The 23,634-nt window shown below is 43.9% G+C and overlaps 1 protein-coding gene across 5 annotated transcripts in view; it reads left to right on the forward strand.

The window, feature by feature from the left end:
* Nucleotides 1-23,634, forward strand: part of LOC132381048 (transcription factor SOX-13-like) — a 206,173-nt gene that overhangs the window by 155,865 nt on the left and 26,674 nt on the right. For all 5 annotated transcript variants that reach the window (XM_059950169.1, XM_059950168.1, XM_059950170.1 and 2 more), the window contains 7 exons: nucleotides 5,392-5,494; nucleotides 10,410-10,496; nucleotides 11,671-11,843; nucleotides 13,456-13,524; nucleotides 16,372-16,489; nucleotides 19,681-19,757; nucleotides 21,321-21,486. In XM_059950169.1, the coding sequence (XP_059806152.1) occupies nucleotides 5,392-5,494; nucleotides 10,410-10,496; nucleotides 11,671-11,843; nucleotides 13,456-13,524; nucleotides 16,372-16,489; nucleotides 19,681-19,757; nucleotides 21,321-21,486 (793 nt within the window). The remainder of the gene's footprint in view (nucleotides 1-5,391; nucleotides 5,495-10,409; nucleotides 10,497-11,670; nucleotides 11,844-13,455; nucleotides 13,525-16,371; nucleotides 16,490-19,680; nucleotides 19,758-21,320; nucleotides 21,487-23,634) is intronic.

The following is a 23,634-nucleotide window of genomic DNA, read 5'->3' on the forward strand; positions in this document are numbered from 1 at the left end:
AAAAAGCAGAGTAAATAGTATAGAGTTGTATATAGTGTGAAGGAGTTACTTGGTATGGTAATTGGTTTACAATTCTCACATGCAGTGAAAAGCCCGGCTTGCATTCTGTTCATTCGGATCGAATCAATACACAGCACGTTAAGGTAGAATGAGGTAAAGCAATTAAAGAATGCAGAATAAAGTATGACAGCTACAGAGAAAGTGCAGTGCAGTTAGACAATAAAGAGCACAATCGTAATGAGGTAGATTGTGAGGTCAGGAGTCTATCTTTGTCTGATCCTGAGTCTGACAAGGGTGGGATAGAAGCTGTCCTTGAGCCTGCTTAAAGGCTTTTATATTTTCTGCCCGATAGGGGAGAAGAATGGAAGTCTGGGGTGGGTGGGTTATTTGATTAGACAGAGTATTTGTATTTGAAAGGGTAGAAGAAATATAATACATTGATACCAGCTGTAACCATTCGGGAAATTCAGCATAAAAGTCAGCACCAACAGGCTTCGGGACAGCCTCTTCCACCAGGCCCTCAGACTGATTAATTCATGCTGATTCAATTGTATTTCTATGCTAAATTGGCTGTCCTGTTGTACATACTATTTCTTCCATTGCACATTTAAACGGAGACATAACGCAAAGATTTTTACTCGTCATGTATGTGAAGGATGTAAGTAATGAAGTCAATTCAGTAATAGAAGTAGTGAGAGATTCCACAGAGGGTCAGAACACTCCGGTGCCATCTTGCCCCCATTGGGTCTTCTCTGACACATGGAAGAGCCCACCCGGCTGCGCACACCCCTCCCCCTCACAGTTTACAGCCCAGCAAGAGAGTCTCCTTTTCAAACATCTACCCTTTCTTAAAAGTTAATTTCCTCCCAACTACTGCAGGTCATTGTAGCGACTGATCTTACAATTACAGTCCTTCCTTGGTTAACAAAAGGGTTCCGTTGTTACCAACATCATTAAGGTTGACATTGTTTGTGAGTTGGAAAATACATAAAAATCTAAGATACAGTAAGCCGTATCTCCACAGTGCTGTAATTAATGCATCAAAGGCACATAAGACTGATAAGAAAGAACAATAGCTAAGACTGGAGAAAGAATTAAACCAGTCCTGCCGTGCATAGGAACCAAATTATGTATGTACGTCGGACTTTTATATGTACTAACATTATGAGAGCTTGCTTGTATCTGGAAGTGCCTGTAAGTCCGGCATTTGTAACCCACAGAGAGCATTATACATTAATCCAAATCTCCTGGCAACTGACCCGCAATCATTTGATACAACCATCACTGTGCCTGCTAGGTAAGAAGATGGGCACTTAAGCTTGCAAATCTGTCATCGCCCCTGATAATTGTGAACAGCCCCCTTAACCTACTCTGCGCTGAGGAAATTAATCTCATTATTTCTGATCTTGGCATGCTAGTGGATTTCCCTTCTGCAACTTGATAAACCTCTCTGCAGAGTCTTGCCATTCTTCTTAAATGATTTGGCGTGTTATTTCTGCAAACGTGAAGCAGGCTGTTCAGGCTGCAGGAGGAGTTTCATCTCACTTATCCAGGACACAGCGGATTAATGTCCCGGATTCTCTTTTTGTAATCACCTTTATAAGAAAATCTTGTATGCTTTAATTTGAAAGTTTTTTTCTGTCGTTACTTTTTAAATTTTTTAAAATTTTGAACGTGAAATCAATTTTTAAAAATATAGTCATGAGGAAATTTTTTATTGACATTAATTTTTATTGAATTTTGGAAATACTCACTGGGCCATCAGTATTTATGAGGAGAGAATCTAAACTTTAGAAACACGAGTGTTTCTGCTGATGCTGGAAATCTAGAGTAACGCAAACACACACACATGCACGATGCTGGAAGAACTCAGCAGGTCAGACGGCATCTATGGAAAGGAATAGAGAGTCAACATTTCAGGAATGATACAGATGAACGATTGCAACCCGAAACTTAGATTGTTTATTCCTTTCCGTAGATGCTGCCCGACCTGCTGAGCTCTTCCACCATTTTCCATGTGTGTATCTAAATTTCATAAGTGGTGAAAAGTTAGAGACAAATCAAAATACAAAGATGAGAGGGGACGATGGGCCGAGAGAACAAATAGGAAGAATTGTGATCGGGTGAAGAACAGGGGAGATTTACTGAAAGGACAGCAAAGCTATGAACGGAGAAGGAATAAATCGGAGGAAAAAAAGATCTGATATACCTGGCAACAGTTGTTTTGCTCTCCCCTCTCAATACCATTTCTGTTTTTCAGATTGGATTTATAGCCTCCCATTTACTCTTCTTTCTTTCAGGCATAGCTGTTGTTAATCAGTACCCTAATCACCCACTTAGACCAAAAAATAACAAACTGCTGAACGAACTCAGCAGGCAAAGAGATGCTGCAGGGTTTCAACCTGAAATTTCAACCCCCACCCCCTTGCCTCCACAGATACTGCTTGACCCACTAAGTTCTTCCAGCAGTTTGATTTTTGTTGCAGATTCTGGCTTCTGCAGTCCCTTGTCTCCTTTCCCTCTCACAGTCGGCCAGTACCCTTACTATACATATCACTCACTGAGTCCTGGTCTGCACCCATTCCTTTTGTTCTCTATGCAATATCCCATTCTCCTCTCCCACCCCTTTCCCAGCAATGCGTTTCATTCCTAACTTTTACCAGTTGAGACACAGTATTAGCTCTAAAGACACAAGGTACTAAGAGGCAGCAGATGCTGGAATCTGGAGCGGCTAACGACCTGCTGGAGGTACTCAGTGAGCCGAGCAGCAACTGTGGGGGGGGGGGGGGGTGGGGAACGGGAAAGTAAAGGAATTGTCAGGTCGAGCTTGGTGCTGATCCAGCATTTCAACCCAAACCGGTGACAGTTCCTTTTCCCTCCCCAGATGCTGCTCAGCCTACTGAGATTTTTCGGCAGATTGCTTGTTGAAATATTAACTCTCTTTCTCTCTGTTCACGTGTTTCCTGGCCAGCTGAGTTGTTCCAACAAATTCTATTTTTATTTTTGATTTCCAAAGTTTTTTTTCTCTCTTGTTTTTGGATCATCTATCTACCGATCAGAATTAACGCCGCAGTTTTTTTTTGAAAGGTTGTGGTATATAATATCAATGGAACATTTTTCATTGCTTGAAGCAAAGTTGATGCTTTTTTTTTCCTCATTGATTTATCTTTTCTTCTACCATCCTCATGGTGTTTTAACTTTTTTTTCTTTCTCTCTCCATTTTTTTTTCTTCTTACCGCAATTTTCTTCTTTCATTCCACCTCCTCAGTAATTGAGGCCTCAGTAAGAATGGGTGCCTCATGCCTGCAGGCCATTGCCTGGATTTGCAGCAGCAGTGTAGAAGAACATCCCAAAAAGTAAGTAAGCAAGGTGTTGTCTCTCGTGTGTTCTCCCAACCTGTAGTCACATTGGGCATCAGGCTGTGTTGCCGTGTAAATTAGAATTGGAATGCACCGGGGCCAGGGAATGGAAGCCTTTCAATGTGGTAAGGAAGAAATTATGTTCATGGCTGTTCAATATAATCCTCAAAAGCAAAGTTTACTGCAATGGGATCCTCCTTTTCAGAATCGGAATCACTTTCTTGCCAGTATGTGAAACATACCAGAATTGATTGTGGTAAAGTGTCAAATATAAAACACAAGACAATACCATAACAGACAACACAACAGCAACCAGTAATTTACAAAAGACAATGTACTATTGTTTGCACTGAACAGCCATGAGTAATCAACAACCAGCACAAATATTGATAACCAAACTTAAATGTGAACATATGGGCAGACTAAATAATTATCAATAAACCAAAGAGAGCTGGAAAGACTGTTGAACGGATGTTGTGCAGGGACAATTAGGGTACTGGATAGCTACAGGAAAGGAACTTCGAAGATGACGTGTAGTCCTGGTGGTGATGGACTTATTATGTCTTCCTGTTGGCGGTTTGGTGACTGCTAGGGTGGGTGGGGTCAGCAGTAATTTTTCCAGCTCTTTTCTTCACTCTCATTACTCCTAGAGGACATCAACCCCAAGTCCCGTGGTTATGTCAGCATCAGGGCAGTCCTGCCTGCCTTGCTTAGTGCAGTCTGGACCTTTGGGAAACATTGCAGAGAGTTGAAAGGTGATCACTGGGAACACGCAATGAACCGGGCACCACGGAGAGGGTGAAGACATAGATACAGCAGGGAAACAGGCCATTCGGTCCATTGAGTCAGCACCAAACATCAACCAGCCATTTACACTAATTCTACATTGGTCCCTTTTGTTTTATAATGATCCATAGACATGAGGAAACTTTTAAGATCAAAGCTGAGTTTATGGTGACCTCCACAAGTGCTTTGACAATAATTCCCCAGTTGCTTGCATCATTTTTAGTGGCAGGGTAAGAGATAGTGGAGGGTTGGGAAGACTGTAAGAGCTGTGGGAGATGATAGATCTTTTCACTTGTTCTGGAGTAACACAACCTGTTTTGTTGACCTCATTCACTTTTGCCATCCAATCAACCTCTGTCCTTCTACTCTCTTCAAGTTCAAATTCATTTTATTGTCATTCGCCAAGCGCATGTACACCATCAAATGAAACAGCGTTTCTCCAGACCAAAGTGCACAACGCGGTACAGAATAACTCAGACAGAACACAGAAAGCAATATTGCCACAAATGAATTAACAAATAACAAGGTGCATTTACGACAGAAGTTAAAGAATGAAGAGTATAGTGCTACTGGCGCTTCATATGTGATGAGGATGGGAAGCACCTGGTGAGAATGCATTCCCGCTTACCTTTGAACAGCATGAATCATGCAGACGGATATTGCCCACTGCGTAAGCTTAACTGTGAACAGGCTCTGCAGAATGAAACCCGACCAGCAAACTCCAGCAGAGAGAGTGGTCAGGTAGCAAACCTTTGGATCTTCCTCTCTCTCCCTCCCTTGCCTATGCTTCCCCTCTTTTTGTGACGCCCCACACTCCTTTTGTACCCCATCCCAGGCATTTTCCCTTCAGCCTTGCCGCCATGCTCTTTTCTCTCCATACCATGACCTGCCTGAAATATTCCAGTAGCTGTTTCTCAGAGTAAAGCTCCCTGAGTAAAGTTGCCACAGTTTGGGAAATTAACTGGACAGACCTGGCATTGCCTGTGGATTGTGCACAGTTTACGGTCGTTCCGTGAATCACTTTTATATCTATTCTGGATTATGCGCACCCCTTTTGTCGACAAATGATATTTCCTCTACAGTTGTCTGTCAGGAAGAGTTTCACATGGCAAGTATGTTCACCCAGTTGAGCTGCTAGGCACAATGCACGCATTTGTTTATCGCGACCTTGTGTTCCTATGTGCCAAGTAAGAGCCTGTGCCCTTGTCAGTGCAAACTAACTGAATTTCTCCATTTGCAATGCCAGGCTTCATCCTCACCGAGAGACGATGGCCACCAGGACAACAGTACGTTCACCATTGCATTAAGCAACCTGGAGAGAATGGATTTCACCAAGAATTTAACAGAGGGTGAGTTCAGGCCAGAAAGCCCATTGTAGAAATGCATGAGACTGGTTCAACTTGTGGTAGGGAAACATTCTTCTGCTGGGCTTCTGCAGTCATTCAGGGTTACAGAATACCTTCCATCTTCAGCTTGTTCCTCAAGTGTTGGTTGCAGTGTTCCTCAGCAGAAGAACAAAGGTTTCAGCATAAACACAAGAAATTCTGCAGATGCTGGAAATGCACAGCAACACACACACTAAATGCTGGAGGAACTCAGCAGGCCAGGCAGCATCTATGGAGGGGAATAAGCAGTCAATGTTTCAGACTTGAAGTGTCTGGGCCTGAAAGAGTATCAGTGGGCTGTTTAGCTGGCATCTGACTCAGTTCTTTCCCTGATGGATCCTTGGGAATGTTATCCCAAACTGGATGCATTGTGGAGCCACTAAACGGGACTGGCTTAAGCATTCTCTTCCTCGTATTCCGCACTACTTTAGTGTCCCTGAAACCCATCCACCCACACCACACACACATGCGCAAACTGTTCAGTCACGGGAGTTGTTACAAGGAAGGGTGGAGGAAGACATCTGCCTGACAGGTGGACCATCCCACTGAAGAATGGTCATAAAGTCAGAGAGTAACACAGTACAGAAACTGGCCCTTTGGCCAAACGCATCCAAACTGACCAATACACGAGTCGATTCTGGCCTGCATTTGGCCCAAGTCCATTTGGCCCTGTCCATGTACCTGTCCAAATGTCTTTTACCTTCCTCAATGACTTCTTGTGGAGGCTCGTTTGATGTACAAGCCATCCTCTGTCATGTTTTTTATGCCATGCACCAATACCATTAATTAAAGGGTCCGTGGACCCCAGGTTGGGATCCCCTTCTCTATGTGAAGAACTTCTCCCTCAGGTCCCTTTTAAATCTGTCCACTCTCACTTTCAACTCAGACCTACAGTATGCCCTCTGAATTTTAATTCCTTTCTCTTGGAAGAAAAAAGACTCTGTGCATTCATTCTGTCCAAGCCCCTCATGATCGTATGCATCTCTATGCAGTCTCCCTTCAGTCTCCTGTGCTCCAAGGAATAAAATCGTAGCCAGCCCAACCTCCCCCTATAACATGCACCCTTGAGTCCTGGGAGAGGTCACGACACCCAGATATCCAGCTAAGGTTGGAGGGTGAGGAAGAGAAGAGAAAAGATATTTGTAACCCCAATTTAAAACCGTTGATTATAGTGATAACACACACCATGGTTTCCCAACTTTTGATTTAATCTGTAAGCCAACTCCAACAGCACTATCATTTTGTGTTCTATATGAACACCTTTGTTCATATGGTGAGCTATGATGTTTAATCTATTCATAAGCTATATTTACAGAGAATGGGTGAAATCCTGGATAGACTGAGCATTTATACTGAGATTTTCACAGAAGGATATCCAAATATTATGATTCAGTGCAATCAAAGTTGGCTTTATTCCCATACAAATTGTATTTCAAGACATAAGCCTTGAATGTAATGTCCCTGAGCTGTGAGCAAGGTCAGTGCTATACCACATCGCCCAGGAAACCCCTTGAACTTCGAGAAAGTTGCAAGTTTATTTTATTTATCCGTGATAACTTTTAGTTGCCAGCAGTTTATTCTCACAGCTTCTGAGAATGAGCCACCTTCTTGAACTGTTGCAATCCTTCTGGCCAAGGTGCGCCCATTCCAAATGGGAAGAGAGCTCCAGGGCTTACACACAACAACGATGAAGGATCGAGTGTTGTATTTCCAAGTTAGGAAGGCCTGTGGTTCGGAGGGGAACCTTCAGATGCTGCCATTCCTCTTGATCTGCAACCCCTCTTGCTGGTAGAAGTCACAGGTTTAGCAGGGACTGTCAAAGAAGCCTTGGAAGGTGGCCAGAGTACATGTTGTAGATGGCATTCACTGCAGCTGCCTGAGAGGATCTTGACCTGCTTGGGTGAGGTCGAGTTATTCAAGTGTGATTGGAGCTACACCCTCCCCTCCAGGTTTTGGGAGAGCATTCCATTGCCCTGATACTTCCACTTTTCCTGTGAACTCCCAAGGTTTTCTCCTTTTGGACTGATAAGAATCACTTGTTGCCACAAGTTATGAGCTCAGGGAATAGGCGTGACCTGGGAAAGGTAAAGGTTGACCATCAGCGAACATGCCACCGTAACTTCTTTACAAAGACTTGTGGTCAGGTACTTGGAACACCTGTTTTCCCTTTGACTGTGAGGCTAAGTACAGCTCCAACACCATATTCAGGTTTGCTGATGACACCACTGTGTCAAATACGGTAATCAATCAGCATACGGGAGAGGGATTGAAAATTTGGCTGAGTGGTGTCATAACAACAACCTCTCGCTCAGTGTCAGCCAGACCCAGGAACTGATTGTAGACTTCAGGAGAGGGAGACCAGCGGTCCATGAGCCTAGAAAGCATCATCTATCATCCAAGATCCTCACCACCCAGGCCAGGCTCTTTTCTCGCTGCTGCCATCAGGTAGAAGGTACAAGAGTGTCAGGACTCACACCACCAGGTTCAAAAACAGCTACTACCCCTCAACCATAGAAACATAGAAAATAGGTGCAGGAGTAGGCCATTCGGCCCTTCGAGCCTGAACCGCCATTCAGTATGATCATGACTGATCATCCAACTCAGAACCCTGTACCTGCTTTCTCTCCATACCCCCTGATCCCTTTAGCCACAAAGGCCATATCTAACTTCCTCTTAAATATAGCCAGTGAACCGGCCTCAACTGTTTCTTGTGGCAGAGAATTCCACAGTTTCACCACTCTCTGTGTGAAGAAGTTTTTCCTCATGTCGGTCCTAAAAGGCTTCCCCTTTATCCTTAAACTGTGACCCCTCGTTCTGGGCTTCCCCAACATCGGGAACAATCTTCCTGCATCTAGCCTGTCCAATCCCTTTAGAATTTTATACGTTTCAATAAGATCCCCCCTCAATCTTCTAAATTTGAGTGAGTATAAGCCTAGTCGATCCAGTCTTTCTTCATATGAAAGTCCTGCCAACCCAGGAATCAATCCGGTGAACCTAATCAATATGCTGAACCATCAGGCTCTTAAATAAAAGAGGATAACTACATTCATCAATTGAGATGTTCCCATACCAATTCTCTCATTCTGAGTTCTCTTTATCTTGTTATTTCAAGTTCTCGTTATTTATTGTATTTATTTGTGGTTACATTTGTGCAGTTTGTTGTCTTCTATGCTCTTGCTGTTTTATTGATCCTGTTTACAGTTACTATTCTATAGATTTGCTGAGTATGCCTGCAGGAAAGAGAATCTCAGGGTTGCACATGGTGTCATGCATGCACTCTGATAATAAATTTTACTTTGAACCTTGAACCATATTTGTAACATCTTCCCCCTCTCTGCCCCTTGGTCTCGGAGAAGTTTAATGCATCAGGGAATGTCTAGAACAGGGTCTTCAAACCTTTTTTATGCCATGCACCAATACCATTAAGCAAGGGCTCTGTGGACCCCAGGATGGGAAGCCCTGGTCTAGAATTGTAGAGAAATTCACCTCAGAAACAGACCTTTTAGTGCATTTACACTAATCCTATATTAACCCCGTTATTTATTCTTCCACATAGTCCACAGATTCTTCCCTTGGCCCATACACTAGGGAAAATTTACAGCAGCCAATTAACTTATTACCCTGGTGTGGGAGGATATAGGAGGAAAATTCACGTGGTTATAGAGTGAACGTGCAAACTCCTCACAGACAGCACCAGACATTGCGATTGATCTGGGTCTATGCCAGGCATGGGCAAACTACGGCCCGCGGGCCATATGCGGCCCGTTAAGCTTTTTAATCCGGCCCGCAGAACTTGATGAAATTATATTAATAAACCTTGTTAACGTTTTTTCCCCACAATTCTGGCGTTTTCCCAATAGATGACGCAGTCTATATACATTGACCTTTGTTGAGGTGCAGCATATTACTCCACATTTGCGCTTTACTCTTTGTTCGGCTCGACCTATTTGTGTGAACAGGCGTTCAGCGTCATGAACATCAACAAAGCCAGCCACAGATCCAAGTTAACTGACCAACACCTCAGATCCATCCTGAGAATCGCCACAACAAAACTAAATCCAGACTTTGATGCGCTGGCTAAAAAGGGAGACCAACAACACTGTTCACACTGAAATTAAAAATAAGTTTCTTCGTTGTGTTATGTAAAAAATGCATTTGAAAATATTTTTTTCAATAAGCCTTACATGTTACATGTCATTTCTGTTAAGTGATGGACATGAGTAGTGCGCAGGTGCACGTACGTTCTCAAAATAAAAAATGCGCTCCAGATCAAATAACGCGCTCCGCATACTGGCGCGCTGTCACTGTTCTGTCTTTGTGCTGGTCGTTGTTGAGTTTTGGCACAGGGGACAATTGAATAAGAAGGAGCAGGACAAGTAGACCTGCATCTCCTATCGTTTTTGAAATAAAGACAGTCAGGAGGAGAGTGATGATGATAATATCTTGAAGGATAACAGAATTTTCAGTGCTTTAAAATAATAACTGTTATTATTAAAAAAGCTGGATTTTATTCATTTAATTTTCAGTGTTTTAAAAGTCATTTCAATAAATAGCTAAATACCATGGCACTTCAAAGACAGATATTTTGTTGTAATGCATTTGTTCATTTTTAATTGAAATTAAAGCACATGTTTTCTACATATCCCATGATATTTTATTTTCTCTTATGAGGTGTATTACCAAAACACTCCATCCATCTGCTCCTGCTCTGGCCCCCCTGTCAAATTTTAGAACCCTTTGTGGCCCACAAGTCAAAAAGTTTGCCCACCCCTGTTCTATGCTGTTGTGAGGCAATGGCTCTACTAGCTGCATGATTGAAATTTATGTCCAGTAATTCTTGGGCTTTCTCTAACTGCTTGTCCCTCTCGCTCTCCTACAGTTATGCCAAATATTGAGAAGTTACTGTCCAACGACTGGAAAGACAAGTTGCTGGAAAAGTGTTCATTGAACAGCAAAGATATCAAAGGTACAATGTCAGTGCTCGTGCTACACCTTCCTGTTGCAGTGGGCTCTCTGTCTCTCTAGCCTCCGCAATTTAACTGACTGCAATTTCCACACCTCGTGTTGTCCCTCCTGTGGATGTGTCAGACAACAGCTTTTGAATAGGGGAAACCGACTGCTGGTTATCAACGTGGAAAGCCTGGGATTTCTCGTTGCAAGTGAAAACAGAAGGAGCTTTTCACTTGCTCAGCAAATGGCCAAGTTCACAGCACAGCAGGCAGCATCAGAAATGAGGCGTTGTCATTGAAATCTTGGTGACAAGTTCAGAGCATGGTCAGAGTTTTTTCAGGGAAACTTTTTATATCTAGACACACCAAACACTCTCATGCTTGTGTTTCGTGTACATGATCCAGCTATTTTCCACCCACTGCACACTTTTGGGTAGTAATGAAACCTCAGAGTCTCCCATTGAAAGCCCATGCTAATCTTGAGGTGCAAACCATGTTGGTTAAGTTAATGAGGATTGACTGAATCTGCCCACTGTTAAAATGATGGCTGATTCAGGTTAATCAAGCTAAGGGGCATAATGTTTGCTTGACACCTGGCTTGTCCTCAGGAAACATAGTGCCTGCAGTTGTAAACCTTTCCATAACCTGAGCTAAGATGGAATCCATAGTCATTCCACCAAATGAAGAGATGCCTGTCAGAACTAAGAGCTTGAACTGTAGATATATCGGGATGGCAAAGGTCTTGATCATCTAATGCAAGGGCAGTGTTTTAAACTCGTCATGAAGAATTATGACTCATTAAGCAGTTGTGAACCTAAAACGGGTCACTTAACTGGGAATTTCAGGCCAAACTCATTTTAAAGACAGAGGTACTTATGTAAATAGGATGGGGGCAGGAATCTCACAAGTACAATTCACAGCAGGTAGTCTAAAACGTTTGGTCCTTCCTGGGCAAGCTAATACTGTTTAGCGAAAATAATCTGAGGTGATGAATAAAATTATTGTTTTAAAACAATGTCAATGTTATCAGAGATAAACTTTTAAATGAAATCACATCAGTGGGAACACTGGCTTAGAGCTGGGTAACTTTCAAGTGGTTGCTGCTTTATTAAAATCATTCTGGCAAGTTTCTGTGCTCTTCATAGTAGTTTTTTTCCTGACTAATTCAATGTCTGTTTTTGGATTGGCCAGGAACGGCAGAGAGTCTGGCAGAGAAGGAACTGCAGCTGCTGGTGATGATAAACCAGCTGTCTAGCCTCCGGGAGCAACTACTGACGGCTCATGCTGAGCAGAAGAACATGGCAGCCATGCTGTTTGAGAAGCAGCAGCAACAAATGGAACTGGCCAGGCAACAGCAAGAGCAGGTAAATGGAAGACAGCCGCGGGAGAGCGAGGTCGACAAGGGTGCGATCGATGTCCGAATTGAAGCTGAGGCTCTGGTGAAGGTCCTCCAGCCTCAAACATCGAGTCTGATCCTCCTCCCCTCGATGCTGCTTGATCTGCTGAGTTCTTCCAGCAGATTCGGTTTTTGTTTCAGGTTTGCAGCATCTGCACAGTGCCGCATCAGGTAAAGCCACTGCCTCACGGTGCCGGGTTCAATCCTGACCTCTGGTGCTCCCTATGTGGAGTCCACACGTTCTCCTGTGAACTCGGTGTTTCCTCCACCTTCCCTAGTTTCCTCGCACATCCCAAAGATGTGCGGGTTTTTAGGATAATTAGTCAGGGTGCAGTGTCTCGAGGTTAGATGGATGGTAACAAGGATGGGAATGAAAGGAAAATAGGTTTTTGGGGAAAGTCGGTGAATTCTGTGATCTGCTATGGGGTCAGTGCTCTACAGACACCAGCTAAATAAAATTGGAGAAGAGTAGGCCACTTGGTTGTTCAAACCCATCCCATCTTTCAATATTAGTAACAGCATCAAAGTTTCCGGGGTAAAAGCAGGAGAATGGAGATGGGAAGAATAGTAAGTGAGCCATGATGGAATAACTGAGGAGACTCAATAAGCTGAATGGCCTAATTCTGCTTCTGTGTTTTTTGGTTTTATGATGATGGTTCATCAGCCCTGTGTCTCAGCACTTCCTATCAGAATCCGGTTTATTAACACTGACATAAATTGTGAAGTTTGTTGTCTTGTGGCAGCAGGACAGTGCAAGACGTAAAAATACTACAAGTCACAATTAAAAATTAGTGCAAACAAGGAATAGTGAGGTGGTGTCCACTGAATCATGGACCATTCTTGTTGTGTTCTGTGTTGCTCTGCCAAGCATTTTGGGAGTGCTGTTTTGGTACCAGAGTGTATGGCAGCTCTTAGGTTTGTTGGTTGTTGACGCAATTAGTGTATACTTTGATGTGCATGTGATAAGTAAATTTGAATTGTGAATCTTCAGATATCTGATAGTGAAGGTGAAGAGGCTGGACCTAAAATTTTGAGTGTGCATCTTCTCCCTGGTGGTTGTAATGAGAAGGGATGATGTCCTGGGGATTGAAGGTCCTTGATGATGGAAGCTGCCTTTTTGTCCCATCTCTGGAAGACTGGGTTTAGGTTATTACTGTCACATATACCAAGATACATTGGACCACTTGTCTGGCATACTGTTGAGGTAAAATCATTACGCATTGCCTTGAGCAAGAAAAAAGTAAAATGATAACAATGCAAATAAACGGTAGATACTACTTGTGCAGTTGGAATTGGCTGAGTCTGGGCTGGATCTCCCTCTTTTTGAAGGGAGGAGGAGGGTGTTTTTCCAAGGGGAAAGGGAGCCTGGTTTACTAGCATCCTTCAGGAAATAAGGTCTATAGTCCTCATCTATTCTGGGCCCCACAGAATCCACAAATGTTTGTACTTCTTTGGTCAGAATCCCACAGCAGATTTTGAAGTGACACGCAGGTTCTCCTGAGTACCCGGCTCGTGTTTATGCCTCGTCCAACTTTCCTAAACCATTGAGAGGTAAAATCTCCATTTTTCCTCCATCACAGATCGCCAGGCAACAGCAGCAACTCATCCAACAGCAGCACAAGATTAACCTGCTCCAGCAGCAGATTCAGGTAAGAGACCAACCAGCAACTGCTCGACGCAAGAGTCCCTGAGAAACTGCTGAATCAGCATCTCGGTCAGGGTTCCACACGCCTTTTCTACCTCCCAGCACTCTAGATAATGGAAATCACAGAACCCTGGGAACCTGTCCACAAACCCTGGTGCTGCAGCTAGACAGTCCATGCACGGGACGTGCGGGTAATGCTTCTGTAGGTTGCAAGCTGGAAACTGTAGCCCTGATGAGCCTCTTAACCACAAATTGTAGGGTTTCCAGTTTGCTTAGTTTCGAGCCTCCTGTCCATTTGATCTAATGTACAGTCATTGTTCATCTGTTATTTAAAGTTGTGACAATTGATGGTAGGGTGGTTAAGAAGGCATATGACGTGTTGGCCTTCATTAGTCAAGGGATTGAGTTCAAGAGCCACAAGGTAATTTACAGATCTATAAAACTCGGGTTAGCCAGCACTTGGGTTATCATATTCAGTTCTGGTCACTTCATTATAGGAAGAATGTGGAAGCTTTGGAGAGAGATTTCCAGGGACGCTGCCTGGATTAGAGAGCATGTTTTATGTGGAAAGGCTGAGTGACCTAGATCTTTTCTCTTTGGAGTGAAGGAAAATGAGAGACACCTTGAAAGGTAATAATAGGTGTAGATAGCATTCCTTTTTCTGGGGTGGAAATCGCTAATACCAGATAACATCCTTTTAAGTGGAGTGGAGGAAAGTTTAGGGGAGAAGTCAGAGGCAGGTTTTTTACATAAGGTAAGTGCCCAGAATGCACTGCTGGGGATGGTGATAGAGGCTGATACATCAGGGACATTGATGAGACTTTTAGATACGCATGAGGCTGAATGAAAAGTGGAGGGTTATGGGCTGTGTAGGAGTGAGAGATTATCATGGAGTAGGCCCAAACCATGTTCTATGAGACTTCCTTTTGATTTACTTAAGGATCTGTTGTTGGGAGAGAGCTAAATAAAGTCAACGATTGCTTAACCTCCACCAGATCATCTACCAGTTCTACAATGAATTGTACCACTTTCCCTAGTAGACCTTGCTGAGTTCTTGCACCCCGGGATTATCTGATGCTCATGACATTAATGCTACCTGTGATTTGATAATTGCAAGGAGTTGCCAATAAAGATTTACATCTAACTTTCCAATCTGAACTATTTAATAAAGACCACCACTCTATGATGAGATACCAATCAAGTGTCACACACACAAAATGCTGGAGGAACTCAGCAGGCCAGGCAGCACCTATGGAATGGAATAAACACTTGATGTTTTGGGCCGAGACTCTTCATCAGGACTGGAAAGGAGGGGGACAAATCAGAGTAAGAATGTGAGGGGAGAGAATGAAGAAGTACAAGGCGACAGGTGATAGATGAAACTGGTAGGGGGTGGGGGGGTGAAGAAAAGAGCTGGGAGGTTGATTGATGAAAGAGATAAAGGGCTGGAGGAGGGGAATCTGATAGGAGACGATAAAAGACCTAAGAAGAAAGGGAAGGGGCAGGAGCACCAGAGGGAGGGGATAAAGTGAGGGAGGGCCTGCTGAGTTCCTCCAGAATGTAGTGTGTGTTGCTGTGGATTTCCAGCAACCGCAGATCTTCTCGTGTCTGTGATCCATTGAGTGACCTGTGCTGAAGAATTTTGTACAGTAACAGAATTAGGGTTATTATCACTGACCTGTGTTGCAAAATTTGTTGTTTAGCAGCAGCAGTAGAGTGCAATACGGAAGAATGGAATATACAGAACTGTGCAAAAATCAGGCACGTGCATTGCTGGGGAGCTGAAAATTTTTGCACAGTATTGTGAGTAATTTTATCTATTGCACTGTACTGCTGTTGCAAAAAAAAACCCCAAATTTCATGACATAAAATGAGCGATGATAACCCTGATGCTGATTTGGGTCTCTATTGTGGACTGAGAGTGGGTAGGTAGAGAGGGGAATCATGTTTGAGAAGAGGGAGGGAGCAGGAAGCACCAGGGGAACTCCTCTGCCACCTGTCCCACACCCCTCCCAGGGTGCCTCACCCTGGCCATTCCCAACATCCTTTGCTCCCACCGGATCTACAAACTCGCTCTCCGCTCCACGTTGACAAATACATTGCTGTGCAAAAGTCTTAGGCAGCCTAGCTATATATATGTGCCTAAGGCTTCTGCACAGTTACTGTATGTAAAGCTCAATTCAATTAGTTAGCCAAAAGTGGTGAGATACTATTAGTTGTGCTGTCATAGTAATGAGCTGGTAATCCAAGTGACCAAGTGAATGGATGTCAAATCCCATCAAGGCAAATTTCAATGCAGTTAGCCAATGAAACTAGGAATGGAAAGCACGTCTTGGCAGTCCTGGTCCTACAGCCACTTGTTTGTCAGACAAAATCCCTCGGCTCCCTAGTGATCATTTGGGAAGAAGAAGAGCCAACTTTAACCGGTACAACCCATGTCTTCCACCAGAAACCTGGGCCCCGCCTGCACCTTACACCATTCAACAAGATTCTGACTGATCTGAATTTTGACTCATTTTCCCTCGAGTGCAAATCTGAGCAAGTGTAATTTTGACCTGAAGTACTGCGCGGAATGATCAAGGACAAACCCCGCCCTGCAAATGGAGAAAGTGAATTCTCTTGTCGCAGTACATGTCTGGGTGGTGCCGTTCTGACTGAGGGTGGACACAGCAGAACCAATGCTTTCTTTAGCTGCGATGTGATGTTGGGTGCTTCCCACTAAGATGATTATAGACTTCAGAAACGTAGTTTTCCAGTAACAGTGGCATTGATTATTGTGTAACTTTATTGCAAAATTATTAGCTGCAATATATTTACAATTTAATTAAAAGTGGAATATCTTGCCTTTCAGCAAGTTAACCTGCCTTTTGTGATGATCCCAGCCTTCCCTCACAGTCCTCAGCCTCTCCCTGTCACTAGTGATCCCCAGATGGGTCTCCCAATGCAACCAGGGCTTTCCTGTAAACCAAGTAAGTGGCTTTTTGATCTCGTGTGGACCTGTTGGTTTAACAGAGGTCTGACTCTAGTAGTTAATTTCCATTGAGAATGTGTGTTCAGCCATCTAATCAATAATTGTACTGTACATGACTGTCGCTGTGTGAAACTCAGGCAGGTACTGTAACTGAGCAAAGCTCCAGGATCATCCCAACTAGAATATTGTGTTCAGTTCTGACTATTCAGGAAAAATGTGATGGTATCAGGGAGGCTATGGAGGATGTTGTCTGTGCTGATGGGTTTTAACTTTAAAAAGATCTAACTAGGCAAAGCAACACACACAAAATCTGCAGATGTTTGTGTAACTAGGCTAAGATTATGTACTTTGGAACATAGAGTAAAGTCAGTTGTATGAAGTTTTTACACACATAGACACACACACACACACACGCACGCACTCGCGTACGTCTTTTTACATAGTAAATTGCTTCAAAGGCATTGACAGGACACCGCTAACCAAGCATTTTGAGAACGAAAAAAGGTGGGCAGATGGGTTTTAAAGGGTGAGATGATGAATTAGGAGTCAGAAGTGGTTCTATCCTAATCTATCATCATTATGTGCCGTGTTGTATGATGTGGGCAAACATGGTCTTTCCATGACTAGTGGTGTCCCACAAGGATCAGTTGTGGGACCTCTACTTTTCATGATTTTTATTAACGACCTGGATGTGGGGGGTGGAAGGGTGGGCTGGCAAGTTTGCAGATGGCACAAAGGTTGGTGGTGTTGTGGATAGTGCTGAGGATTGTCGAAGATTGCAGAGACACTGATAGGCTGCAGAACTGGGCTGAGAAGTGGCAGATGGAGTTCAACCCGGAGAAGTGTGAGGTGGTACACCTTGGAAGGACAAACTCCAAGACAGAGTACAAAGTAAATGGCAGGTTACTTGGGAGTGTGGAGGAGCAGAGGGATCTGGGGGTACATGTCCACAGATCCTTGAAAGTTGCCTCACATGTAGATAGGGTAGTTAAGAAAGCTTTCATAAATCAAGGGATAGAGTTTTAAGAGTCGCGGGGTAATGATGCAGATCTATAAAACTCTGGTTAGGCCACACTTGGAGTACTGTGTCCAGTTCTGGCCACCTCACTATAGGAAGGATGTGGAAGCACTGGAAAGGGTACAGAGGAGATTTATCAGGATGCTGCCTGGTTTAGAGAGTATGCATTATGATCAAAGATTAAGGGAGCTAGGGCTTTACTCTCTGGAGAGAAAGAGGATGAGAGGAGACATGATAGAGGTATACAAGATATTAAGAGGAATAGATAGAGTGGACAGCCAGCGCCTCTTCCCCAGGGCACCACTGCTCAGTACAAGAGGACATGGCTTTAAGGTATGGGGTGGAAAGTTCAAGGGGGATATTAGAGGAAGATTTTTTACTCAGAGAATGGTTGGTGTGTGGAATGCACTGCCTGAGTCAGTGGTGGAGGCAAATACACTAGTGAAATTTAAGAGACTACTAGACAGGTATATGGAGGAATTTAAGGTGGAGGGTTATATGGGAGGCAGGGTTTAAGGTTCGGCACAACATTGTGGGCCGAATGGCCTGTAATGTGCTGTATTGTTCTATGTTCTATGTATGGAGATGAGGGCATCTTCCCCAGTCTTCACATTGCTGTTCAGACAATACTAACCATCGCAGTTTCCATCTCCAGCTGTAAGAGATCATTTAGCAAGTTAAAACTAATATTTTCATATTTGAGAACCTCCATGGGTCAAGGCAGACCCTGTGATCTTGCTTTGCTGAGTGTAGAAAGAGAAGAAACTGAAAAAACTGACTTTGATCAGACCGTAGACCAATTTGCATCAGTGAAAGCAGGGAAGGTGCAGTTATAATTTTCATGTAGTGCCATAATTTGTTAATTAAAAGATTAACGAGCTTGACTTGTATTTTTGAGCTGATATTATGGTAAAGTTATCTAAAAGCTGGGTGTCAGATGTTTGGACAGGGGCGCAATTTCAGTGCTTGCTATAGGCGCTATTTTCCGTAGATACGCCCCTGATCACTAGTTTTAGTTTCATGAGTTTTTATCACTACAAGATCGTTCACATTTGTTGGTTTCGTAATAAAGCATCAAATGTATTTTTTTTTTCGACTTGAAACTCAGTTACTTGAAAGCAGGTCACGCAGTATCAATTCCCACACCCGGTCTCTCAGTGGTTTTGGTTTATTTTCAAGTAACCGCTACACTCGTTAAACCAGCATAAAGCTGATGGACAAAGGATATCAGGCCAGAACTAACATCCATTCCATAGGGGCATAGATAGGGTAAATGTGCACAGTCTTTTCCCCAATTTCAGGGAATCAAGAACTAGAATACACAGTATTCAAGGGAGAGAGAGGAGAGATTTGATAGGATCCTGTGGGATAACTTTTTTTTGACCTAGAAGCTGATCCATACGTGGAACGTGGTTCCAGAAGAATTGGTTCAGGCAGATATGTTAATACTTAAAAGATACTTGGACAGGTACATGGATAGGAAGATTTAGGACAGGGGTTCCCAATATTTTTTATGCCATGGACCTTTATCATTAAATGAGGACCCCAGGTTAGTAATCTGTCATTTAGAGGAATATAGGACAAATGGAGCTTAAATGGGAACCTTGGTCAGCATGGACTATTTGGGTCAAAAGGACAGTTTTTGGACTATATGACTCTGCGTCTCAGTTCCCCCCCCACCCCCCACACTTCCACCGCTGACCCACTGGCCACAGAATGATTCATGGTGCCCCCCCACCCCATGAACCAAAAGATACAATGTTGGGGAGGGGAACAGAAGACTTTACAAGTCTTCCTCTTACCGCAGGTGTGTATTAACTCCCTTCATTAACAGATTGGCCAAACGTTTAAAATCTCCACATCCCCATTTTACCAGCCACTTTACAGACACTGGATATGCTAAGGCTCAGTTTTATTCTCCCAAGCTAGTGTTTGGAGATTCCAGGGCTCCCTTGATGGTGGAATTCAGTCAGTGGGTACGGCGTAAACTACAGTGGGCTGCCTTTACTCAGGAAGGTCTCACTTGGTGTCTTCAAAAGTGGAGAGAATTGAAGACAGAATGCACAGCTGACTAAGTTTTTAGTTTAGTGTTTGATTGTCTGGGGTCTCTATCATTTGTTTTGCAAGTTCTAATTTTTAATTTGATTTTGTTTTCCCATTCCACCTGCCAGGTGACTATAACATGCAGTTGTTGCCAACTCCCCCAGGAGCCAGGAGGACGCCAGGGCCAAGTCCTGCACACTCTCAGGTAAATGAGGCAGGGAATTCGAATCCTGTGTATTGTCACTGACGTGTGTCATAACATTTATTGTTTTGCAGGAGGAGTACAGAGCAAGACATTTAAAAATTTAAAATGCATTAAGAAATAAAATAAGTAAATAGTGTAAAAGAGATGTTGTTGATAGGTTCATGGACCATTCAAAAATCTGATGGTGAAGTGCCTAAAACATTGAATGTGTGTCTTCAGGCTTCTGTATCTCCTCCTTGACAGTAGAGGGCATGTCCTCGATGGTGAGGGTACTTGTGATGGACGCTGCCATCTTGAAGTACCTCCTTTCGAAGATGTCCTCAATGATGGGGAGGCTTGTGCCGCGATGGAACTGGCTGAGTCTACAACTCCTTGCTGCCAATCCAGTGTGTTGGAGCCTCCATACCAGACGGTGATGTAACCAGTCAGAATACTATCCAGAGTATGGCTGTAGAAATCTGCTAGAGTGACAGACCGAATTTCCTCAAACTCCTAATGAAGACTAGGCACAGGCCTGCTGTCTTTATGATGGAATCACTACGTCGGCCCCAGGTTAGATCTTCTGAAATATTGACGCCCAGGAGCTCGAAGCTGCTCACCGTTGCTACTGCTGACTGCTCGATGAGGATTGCTGTGTGCTCCCCTCCCCAAATTCCATAACCTACCAGGCCTCGGACTTCATATTCGCCAACTTGTGTACCTAGAGGCTCACTGGCCCTCGTGCCTCTGGCCCGCAAGGACCTCCAATCCCGAGACCTGCCGACCTGGGAGGATCTCACCGGACTAGGGAGCTACCAGTCCTTCTTCTCGTTGGTCTTCAACCACAGTGCTCGTCAGCTCAACACCCGTCGTCCATGGATGTCCTTCGCCACGCATCCACCTCACCGGCCTGCAAACTCTGAGCGCAGAGTCGAAGCCGAGACTCTACCCTAACCTCTACTGCCTCCACGTCTCTGCCTAAACCCTCACCTGACCCCTAATTTCCTGTCAGTCCCCGAAACCATCACTATGAACCTAAAAAAAAAACACCTAAGACTGAGCCTTGACCTTGACGGAGACCGCACCTCGGTGCCATCTTGACCGATCTGTGTGGAAGGATCATTTCAGTCTGACTGTTTTATTCATTTTCCCCTTGCCCAACCTTCCTGGTAAAGAGTATGAATGCTGGTAATCTCTTTCAATGATTGAAGGTCTATCTGTCCCTTTATTATGACCCAGCTACCAACGGTTCTCTGCTTAACTATAAGCTGACCAGAAGTGTGACTAATTAAAAGCTGCACCAACAAGCGGTCTTCCAGAGGAACTCGATGGGTCATGTAGCATCTGGGGGGGAAAAAGAATTGTCGATGCTTCCGATTGAAAATCTGCACCAGTCTTTGACCCGATTCCCTTTCCCCACAGATGCCGCTCGACCCCCTGAGTTTCTCCAGGAGACGGTTTGTTGCTTCAGATTCTACCAGGCTCTGCTCAGCTTTCGAATGTCTGTTGAGAGTGGGGGACAATGCGTAACTTAACCTTGGTTAGAAAATCTGATCTTTCCTCTTTAATTCCTCCTGGCTTTAGGAGGAAGCGTCCCAGCCATTGAATCTGACCGCCAAGTCTAAAGGAGGAGACGTTTCAAAGTCTCCGTCACCTCCACAGGCTAAACATAGGAGAGGTCCCTCACCTTCCAACTTCGCAGCCGCGTCGGAGCTGCAACTGAGCACACCGTCTTCCTTGTTAACCAGAGGTAACTTGCATTCAACCTTGTGATTCTGCTGGTCTGGAGGAAGGCATATTAGATTAGATTAGCTTGGTGAAATCTACATTGAAAGCCATGTTGAAATGCATAATTTGTTTTAAATCAGCGAGGATCGTGCTGGACAGCCCGCTAGGGGTGTCGCACTTCTAGTGCCGGAAGTATGCCCACAACTCACTAAACCTAACCGCACGTCTTTGTAACATGGGAGGAAACCGGTGCACCTGGAGGAAACGCACGCACGCACGCAATCACAAGGCGAATGTGCAAACTCCTTAATGGTGGTGGTGGGAATTGAGCCCGAATCGTTGATCACTGGTTAGCGCTGTAAAGCATTGTGCTAACTGCTGTGCTACCGTGCCTGTAACACAGTAAGAGCATATTAATATTCTGTTACCTGTAACTTTTTTGCTGCTTGAAGATTCAGCCAAACGTTTTAGGTTTGAAGAATCGCCTGTGGATCATAGAATCCTAGAGGCCACCACATCCATAACTATAGTAGTTCAAGGTAAATTTCATTATCAGAGTATATATGTCACCACATACAACCCTGAGGTTCATTTCCTGCGGGCATACTCAGCAAATCTATAGAATAGTAACTGTAACAGGATCAGTGAAAGATTAGCCAGAGTGCAAAAGACAGCAAACTGTGCAAATGCAAATATAAATAAATAGCAATAAATAACGAGAACATGAGATAACAAGGTAATGTGTCCTTAAAGTGATATCATTGGATGTGGGAACATCTCCAATGGATGGGCAAGTGAGTGTAGTTATTGGTTTTTGGTCAAAAGTCTAATGATTGAGGGGTAGTAACTGTTCTTGAACCTGGTGGTGCAAGTCCTGAGATTCTTGAACCTTCTACCTGATAGTAGCAGCAAGAAAAGAGCATGGCCTAGGTGTTGAGGATCTTCTTCCCTACAACAGCGTTTCATGTAGATGCGCTCAGTGGCTGGGAAGGCTTTACCCGCACTGTACTGGGCACACAGCACTATTTCCATGCTCCCATTTTCCAGTACTTGCTTTCTAAACTTGTTGGCTTTGACAATTCATGCGCTCATTCAGATTTTTTTTTCCATGGGGGTGAGATGTTTGTAGAATAAGCTACCACAAGAAGTGGTTGAGGCAAATACAGTAACAACTTTTAAAATATATTTTAAAAAATAAAACACGTTCATTGGAAGGAAACTGGACCAATAAGTGTATGGGATGATTCAAACATAGATGGAATTGATGGCCAGCTACTGTTTCCAAGGGTGGAAATGGCTAATCCTTGGGGGTCATATTTTTAAAGTGACTGGAGGAAAGAGTGGGGGGGTGGGTGGTGTCAGAGGTAAGTTCCTTACAGAGAACAGTGAGTGCATGGAAGACCTTGCCAGGGTGTTGGCAGTAGAGGCAGATACATTAGGGGCATTTAAGAAACTCTCAAGAATGATAGAAAAATGGAGGATTCTGTAAGAGGGAAGGGTTAAATTGATCTCAGAGCGGGATAGACACAACATTGTGGGCCAAAGGGTTTGTACTATGCTGTAGTGCTTTATATTTTAAGTACTAACAAGCCAGACTCAATTAGATGGGCAGTTTGGTCAGCATGGGCCAGATGGCCCAAAGAGTCTGTGTCCGTGATGTGTGGCTCTCATCCAATGTTGTGAACACATCTGCCTCCATTACTTTCTCAAGCGCTACATTTCAGAATGACAAATATTTTCCTCAAAACCCCTGTAACTCTCCTGCTTCTCACCTTAAACCCGTGCCCTCTAGACATCTCTGCCATTTCCTACAATCTCCTTTCTCCATGCCTCGCAAAATCTTGTACACCTCAGTCAATTCCCCCAAGAGCAACTCCGCTCCAAGAAAAACAAACCTAGCCTGTCCAGTCTCTGCTCATACCTGCAACATTTCATTTTGGGATTCGTCCTGGTAAATCTCCTCCATCCTCTAGTACAGAGAACATAGGACACTACAGAAGAGCACTTCCACCATTTTCGGCTTTCTTGAACACAAGGTCGTACTGGTGCAGTTCAATGGGCAGTTTTGTTTGACGGACGCTCCTGTAGATTATTGTTCCTGGTGTGAGAACAAACACTGCACTATACTGGAGCCTGGCCACTTCCTTGCCTCTATTTCCATGTGAAAGTA

The sequence above is a fragment of the Hypanus sabinus genome, chromosome 25 (assembly GCF_030144855.1).
Source record: "Hypanus sabinus isolate sHypSab1 chromosome 25, sHypSab1.hap1, whole genome shotgun sequence".
In the NCBI taxonomy this organism is placed as follows: Eukaryota; Metazoa; Chordata; class Chondrichthyes; order Myliobatiformes; family Dasyatidae; genus Hypanus; species Hypanus sabinus.